Source organism: Mya arenaria, chromosome 17 (genome assembly GCF_026914265.1).
Source record: "Mya arenaria isolate MELC-2E11 chromosome 17, ASM2691426v1".
Taxonomy (NCBI): Eukaryota; Metazoa; Mollusca; class Bivalvia; order Myida; family Myidae; genus Mya; species Mya arenaria.
Window position 1 is genome coordinate 44,103,575 of NC_069138.1, and position 8,130 is coordinate 44,111,704.

The 8,130-nt window shown below is 34.4% G+C and overlaps 1 protein-coding gene across 1 annotated transcript; it reads right to left on the minus strand.

The window, feature by feature from the left end:
* Positions 1-1,074: 1,074 nt before the first annotated feature.
* LOC128223972 (fatty acid-binding protein type 2-like) lies at positions 1,075-7,462 on the minus strand. The gene is made up of 4 exons (XM_052933521.1): positions 7,083-7,462; positions 3,177-3,355; positions 2,592-2,702; positions 1,075-1,360 (listed from the first exon to the last, which is right to left on the minus strand). The coding sequence occupies exons 1-4, from the start codon at positions 7,159-7,161 to the stop codon at positions 1,310-1,312; spliced, it is 420 nt and encodes a 139-aa protein (XP_052789481.1). The 5' UTR covers positions 7,162-7,462; the 3' UTR covers positions 1,075-1,309.
* Positions 7,463-8,130: the final 668 nt, after the last annotated feature.

The following is an 8,130-nucleotide window of genomic DNA, read 5'->3' on the forward strand; positions in this document are numbered from 1 at the left end:
TACAAGTCGATTTATTGTGTAACGGTGAGTGTAACTAAGATTCATATTATTTTAATCAAATATCTCATATATGAACTCTATTCACTAGAGACATTATGCTGTATCGATCTTCGCCTTCCAACAAGGAATGTAATACCGATGTAAGGGTGTTTCCCTTCTCAGCCTTCTGTACATTCATAACAATGTAAATATTTCCATTTTGATAAACTCATATTCACATACTTAAAGAATACATGTTAAGATTCAATATATTAATTTTTGATTGCATCACAATGCTTTACTTTACTGTTTCACTTACTGAAAGATTGAAGGAGTAAAATAATGAAATGAAATAATTCGTTTTTCATTGCGCAGTTTTTTTTTAGAAAAAGATTGTCGTCAATATCAGATGATTGAAAATCATGATTAAATACTAAAATAGAATGCCAACGGTATAACGCATTTGGTTGTTAAATTTTATGTATGTGAAATATGCGGTTTCACTAAATCTCAAGATAAGGAACGTATACATTTTGATATGCCTTGTTGAATAAGTGATGCAAAACTATCTGATTTGTTGCGTTCTGTATGTCTCTCGTTTAGTGTTTGTAATGGCTGCGATCAACATGCTTTTGGACTGGACTTTGGTTACATTTTGGATGGCTACTACTGCCATATACTAATCATATTGACTGATATTAACGCATTGTTTCTGCGTACAACACTGATAACCTGTAGTGATTTGTTCACCAATACAGAGTACATGTCGGTATTTGCAATAGTTTCCGAACATATTTTTATTCCTTGCACTGTCCGTTGCATGTCTTAGTAAGCATCAACTTTTAAGTGAGCTGCTTTGGTTCTTGATTTGCTACAGTGTTGTAACAGTGGAAACGAAGGTGACTCTAAGCAAACTATGGCATTCGAGCAAACAAGTAATTTATATCTTATTTTAGTTCTCGAGTATCATGTCAATTGGGCTTGATCCTTGTTAAGAATTTAGAACTACTTGTGCCACAAGTTGTGGTTCAAATGCTCTCATGTTAAAAAAGATCCAGAGAAGAGAGAAACGTTTTAGGAAGAAGAAAACAAATATAGATCTGAACACTTTATTCCGATTAAAATTGCCAAAACATTTTGCAAAAAATAAACGATAAAATCCAAAGGTAGATCATATGCTGTTTGGTATCAGACAACATACATCACCATTACGCTGTCGAATGAATTACACTGTAGGGACACAATGCTATATTAAAAAAAACATGAAATATATATCCGCTCATAGAGACGTTTGTAATCTCTATGTTTGAATAATATACTAAGAAAATGTTTATATTCGCCTGTACTTTGACCGCATTTGAAAATCGCCCACTTGTGTTTCCTGAAAAATAAAACAAATACATATAAATTATTTTCAGCTGGAACTAAATGTTTTTGTGTTTGAACTTGACGTTTAGTTATAATTTTAGCGATGCGAAACAGCGACAATGAGGCTAGAGTTGCATGGATTAAGATAATAGTGTATGTACAGTTATGAGGTTTTCGTGACATCCATTAAATATGGTGTATTTCTACAGATAATTGTGAACATAATCATGTAACTAATACTTATGTCAGTGTAGTTCGTTGTGTATTTGCTTCGGGTTTGTGATATCGATTGAGCTTTATGAGTTTTTCCTTCAGTTGACAACACCCACAGGCATATTCTGTGGTCGTATTAAATATTATATAATAATAAATAACATGATATTGTTATGCGCAGCAACTGTCTCTCAACTGAAAATGTAAAACATACCTATATTATTCTTTTCCCGTTAGTCTAGGAATAACCTGAGTATAAAAAGCACATACCTATCGTTTTTTCCCCTTTGATAGATATTCGTTTAGTATCTGCCATTATCAATTTAAAATCGGCAGTGCATATTTGGCATTTACGAGTTACTTTCATTTTTTTAATTACCCCTGTTTAGACCTAAACCTCACCTTGTCCATGCTAAGAACCTGTTACAATTAGCATGCCTCATCTAATCATTTAATTTCCTACAACGACCATGAACAAGTATAAGCCGCTCATATTTCGCCCTCCTGTATAGAAATCTAGAAGCGCATGCCCAGTAATCAAACATAAACCCTGTTTTGAGGCACAAGGTAAGGTAAGGGCCTAAACAACAGAACAGAACAAGAAATGGCACTACCTGACACTGTCATATTGGTGCTGTTCATTAATGCTAACTACCCACCACTGTTATCTTTGAGGTGTCAATGGATTATATGCACCCATTACTGTCATTTCGGCGCTGTCTTTGAATGGTCAGTTGCCTCCACTCATTTCGTCAAGTATTGTTTACCAATCGCTGTTTTTCCGCATTACTTACTAATCACATTATCATGCTGTGTCCACTATTATATAAGACGTCGTCTGCAGAAGTTGGTCCTGCGTAGTCAAATTACCAAAAACCAAATTGAAACAAGAACTTGGATATTACCATACACAATATTTTATTAAAATGAACATCCGCTTTCACCTCTGCATGACTCGAATAGGTTGGTTCACCTAATCGAATGGACAGTGTCTACTACATTCTCAATGCCTTAAGTTTCTTACCTCCTACCACTGTCATTTTGCCTCCATCTATATATCTGGTAATGTTCATATCCATCCCATTTAAGTTATCGTCTATGTGTTTCTCGATAAGTTTATTTCCATCGACTGTTACAACACTCTATAATATATATAACGTTCTAGATTAAAATATATTGATATTTAAAGATATTATTTATGTATCATCTTAGATACTCATATCAACATTCCTTCAAGAATTGTTTGTTTTAACAGTTTAAAAATTAACAATAAAAAAGCACTTTCTGCCAGAAGCATCATTCAAAACATACTTCCCTGTTTCACCTCTTTATATTCAAATCGCTTTAAAAACAAATTCGTGCTCACGGCAATTTGAAAATAAAAAAAGATAATACAATTCAAGTTGTGGAAATGTATGTATTGTTTGATACTGTTATATATCATTTGTCAATATAAACCGAACTAAGTTAAAAAAAAACGCTTCATTTTGACTAAATTGAGCATATATCACCCGTTATTTAAATACACTAGTATAACCTAACCATCAGGGGCGAGTACTCTGGTAATGCAGACTCATAAATGAACATGGTATTTTTATACAATAGTAGTACTGAACCTTCATAGGTGAGCCATCCAATGAGGCCGATTCGTACTGTTCTCCGGGCTTAAATTTGAAGGTTCGCTTTTGCGGGACGCCCTGCATACCGACGTCAATCTCCCAGAAGTCGCCGGCACGGCGATATGTTATTTCCGTCCGCGCGTTCTTAAAGAAATCTTTCTTCTCAGCTGGTAAACCTGCAAGGAAAAGTTTAAAAACAGTTTAATGCTATGTTATGCTATATCACAAGCTAATTTAAAGTCATTTTTCAAAGTTTCAATTGGCCTTATTGTTATTTTATATAGAAAATATCACATTTTGCGTGGTCTGTTTCATGACAGCATATGGTGACTGTTTTGTATAGTCATTTTCTGGAAGATATTTTGTTAAAAGAAAATCTATTTTCTCATTTGTAAATGCTTAATGTCCGTTATATTTTGAATGCTCTCTAGTTGTTTAACTTCAGAAAATCAAAGGCCAGTCTAATGCTACATGCATCGGATTTCACATTATCCTCACCATCTTAGAAGATATTTGCTGATACTGCTGATTGGTGTAAAACACATAAATTTATTTCCGGTACAAAAGCATTAAATGATTCTGTAGAAATCCGTGTAGAAATTGTGGTATTTGCTTGACTAGTTTATTTAAAAGACAAGTCAGAAGTTATGTTCAGCTATTCATACAAATCAACATTTTGGATCTGAGTCGGTGTCATAGATCCCAAAATGTGCATATGTAAATATTCTGTCCAGCGTTTTTTTGTAAGTGACAAAACATGATTGGATGATTTTTTAACTTGGCCAATTATTTTCACTAAGCACAAAAGAGTTCCAGCAAAAAAAATCATTTTTATTTAACTTTGTTTAACTGAGGTGGGAGAATAAGAATCTACCATAGCCGCTCGTGTAAGATAGGTTCATCCCGACCCTCGTGCAGGGTGTTTTGCGGAAACTCGGTAAACCTCGTTTCCGCAAAACACCCTACGCTCGGATCGGGATGAACCTATCTTACACTCTAAGCCATAGAAGATACTTATAATCTACTAGAAATATGAACAATATTTAAATTTGCTAGCGTTTATAGAAAGTTTCAATATTACTTTGGCTCCAATTATTTGAAACATGTTTTGTTCATTATAACAGGATGAGTTTAGCCCACCTTTTGTTCAGGCTTTATTTCTGTGGTGTTTACATTCTTAAGAGTTTTGGTCTATAAAGGTAAAATAATCGTTATTGTATTAACGATATACAATTTTCTTACTTTTAAGAACCTTCGGGAAATTCAGATCTGTAGATTGCGAACATTTGACGCCCAGAACACTTATCAAAAACAGGAAAAAAGTGCTACGATATTACTGCCATTACATTTCATATGATAAGGTTTGAATAGAAGATGAAAACCGTTTTGTGCGGATATGTCTGTGCAATACAGGTATTGGAAAGAAAAGCGTAAACATATACGTTCTCTACATTTAAACAAATCAAATGTAAATCTGCACAGTCGTGGTACACCAATTTTATGTATTTTGTAATATTTTTCTGCATTTTTCCTAAATCTCGTTGTCACAAATCTCATTTTACATTTATATTATGGTATTATTATTTAATACAATTTGCTTGTACTAGTTTAAACATTGATTTAAAATCAATCATTAGGTAGTATTGTATCGACACGATACGGTAACACTTGACCAATTTTCACTGCTCTGACCATTTTTACGTCATCATAATTTGTACATGTTTTGGGTGTGTAATTCTCTAGTTAGTGGGCACAGGTTTTTGACCAAGACAGACGGGTAACATTCTCTGGGTGGACGGACGGAACTGCCACGTCTGCAGTTATGCAGCCGAAAAGCTGTTGGGGAATGAATGTGCATTAATACTAAGTATTATTAACACCTGATACCAGGGTAAGTGCCATTACATTATAATTGTTTTATAGACATTCTTGCATTACAATTTAGGTTTGTAAATACAATTAAATATTGTCTCTTGTACATGTACTTTGCAATTGTAAGGTTTTTAGATTCTCACAGTTTCGCCTTGACGGGGAATGAACCGACATTTTATTGTTTTGCTTTGCATAATTGTTGAGAGTAAAAGTGTATAATCATGCTTGTTAAATATAATTTAGGTAAGCAATGATATAGTAAATAGTATGACTTATGTCGTAATTTTGAATGTTAGGTTATACGTAAACAGCAGACCATCGTTTGCTATGGTTGCCACGTTACGGTTACATTGACGTTTTGGGGCTCATGACGTCAGAGGACGTTTTCAACGTAGTTGGGCTTCCGGACGCTAACAGGGCGGAATGTCAGTGGACCTCGTGTTTGTACCGGTAACGCAGGCTGATGCTGAGGACGGATACGCCTAGGTGGGCGTTGATATATCCTATCGTGGACGTCGAGAGGCGGGACGTGTATTGGGATTGGCATCTGAGTGACGTCTGTGTTGACGTCTAAGTGACGCCTGTATTTCCTGTGGTCGGCGTCTGTGTGACGTCGATGCGTCTATGTGTTGTCTGTGTGACGCCGTTGTCGACATCCGGGTGACGTCTGTGTGACGTTTACGTTAGCGGGAGATTGAGATAGTGGAGTGGTAGACTGGTAACAGCGTAACAGTGTGGCAGTAGTGACATTCAACCATTATTACATCAGAAGATCTCTCTTTATTTATTGTAATTTATGTAAATAATATATTTGTTAAAACTTGTATTGTCATTTGTCAATTTCTTCATAACAATTAGGACTGCCCCTCTCTATGCTATTCCTGACCTGTGACACTCGTTTTTAGAGTAAAGAGTAATGGTTTTCTATATATCAACTTTACAGAGTATGTGTGTTTTATCGCTGTGTTTAAATGATTAAATTGCATATTTTAAATGAATGAATTACAAAACAAAACTACCTGACATTTAGGGCGTTTTTGTTGGTTATAAACTGGTTTCCGTTTTATATCGGTTTCACGAACTGTGTATTTGTTGTAACAGTTTCAAATAAAACTAAAATCAGTTTCAATCGTTTTCTAACGAAAACCGAAACCGGTTTTTGAAACTATCGAAACCCCTACCGGAGGCGGTTTCATCGGTTCGTTCCATCCCAAAACTAGTTTACTTCGAAAACAACATGGCGGATAGTGATCAACTTTTGTTGAAACTCAATCTTTGTTATAACATTGCCTTACAATGGGCAAATGAGCTAAATGAAACGGGTTGCATTAGTAATTGTGTAGCTCAGTAGCTACAGTAGCTCAGCCATATTGTTGAAAATGTACACAAAACCATGCATTTGTAACTTCAAGCTAAACTATCAAAACCGGTTTCGTAACTGCTGAAACCTTTGAAACCAAAACTGAAACTGGTTTGGTATCAACAAAAATGCCCTAAACATTGATTATACAGAATATACGCCTTTCTTTAATTGACGTGCACGATTTAACGCTGGCTTGACAACACATGTACTAGCCTCTATGTAATTGGACTCGGATTGCCATATGGTCCTGACCATATGCTATTTCGAAAACAATTAATTTAAAAACGAAATGAATACAATTAAAATCAAAACAATGTTCTGACCCTTTATTTTTAAATATCAAATTTGCTGGATTTAAAAGGGGTCTCATTGTTTTATTTTGCCAACTTTTACCTAAGACTAAAATTGCAAAGCCTATCAATGAAATTCTATTTTAGTATAAAGTACCGTTTTTTGTTTTCTTTTTAATTTGCATACAGTTTTACAACAAGGTCATGAACCACCTTGATTAAGACGTATGGACATTTAATTTTGTCATTTAATGAATATCCAAAACATATATACTCTGGTTGGTAAGCAGAAAGGTGTAAGCCTATTACTTAGAATTCAAAAGACTTGTAAACAATTCTTAATAGATTGAAAATTTGTGAAACTAATCCTGCACCTACCTAGGGCCGTAGCCATTTCCTCATATCCTTCCTTCTGCTCTTCCCGCCAGCTACCAATGAAAGCTTCCACTCCAGTCATTTTATTCGTGATGCCTTAAGGTATTTTTTCCGTCAAGTAATAATTTTCAGTAGAAATTGAAAATATTATTAAAGATCTGTCACCGACAGTTCGCGAACAATAAAATACGTCGTATATATATGTGCGTTAATATTCTGTTTCAATTAATATTCTGTTACAGTTCTAAAATATATCCTCAGGCACAACCGCATCTGTTCAACTAAAGGCACGACAGTTCCGTATACATTATATATGCACAGATGACTAATGCTACCTCATCTTACACAATGATGCATCTACAATATCATATGGAAAGCAAAGCAATGGCTGGTTTGCTTTTATAACGCAAGAGAATCGTAATATCAGATATTTCGCGGATCGCGAGCAAGAAATATTTACCACAGCAGACGACAATAAACACGCGCTATTATTTTTTAAGTTATGTCATCCAGTACAGTCTCCTACTGCATTATTTTGCAAGCTGCCATTCATACATAAATTAACTAAAGTTTTTCACATGTTTAAAAGAACAGCACCAACAACAACACCAACATTTAAAGCACTCGTGATAATACATTGCAACAGTTTGACCAAGTACACAGTAAAACGAATTAACATTTACATGAATATAACTTTTAGAATTCACATTCTTGGTTCAGTTATCGTTATATGACACTAATGAAATAATCAAAATGTTACACAGTATAGATAAATGATGTGGTTTTGTAATAAATAAAACATGTATATAATATAGAATTATATATTTTTAAAAAATGGACCCCTCATATATATACTTAAAAATTTAGCATTCAGAAGTAAATGAGTATTATATTAGAAAACTGTGTTATTGTAACAACGATGGTGAAAAGTTGTAAACACTCTGACAACCATCCCAAAGATATTTAATTAACAAAAGTGGCGTTAAAGCATATTTAATTGTTTTGCAGTTTAATGACCACACCTAGTATGCTTTACTTTTAAATCATATCT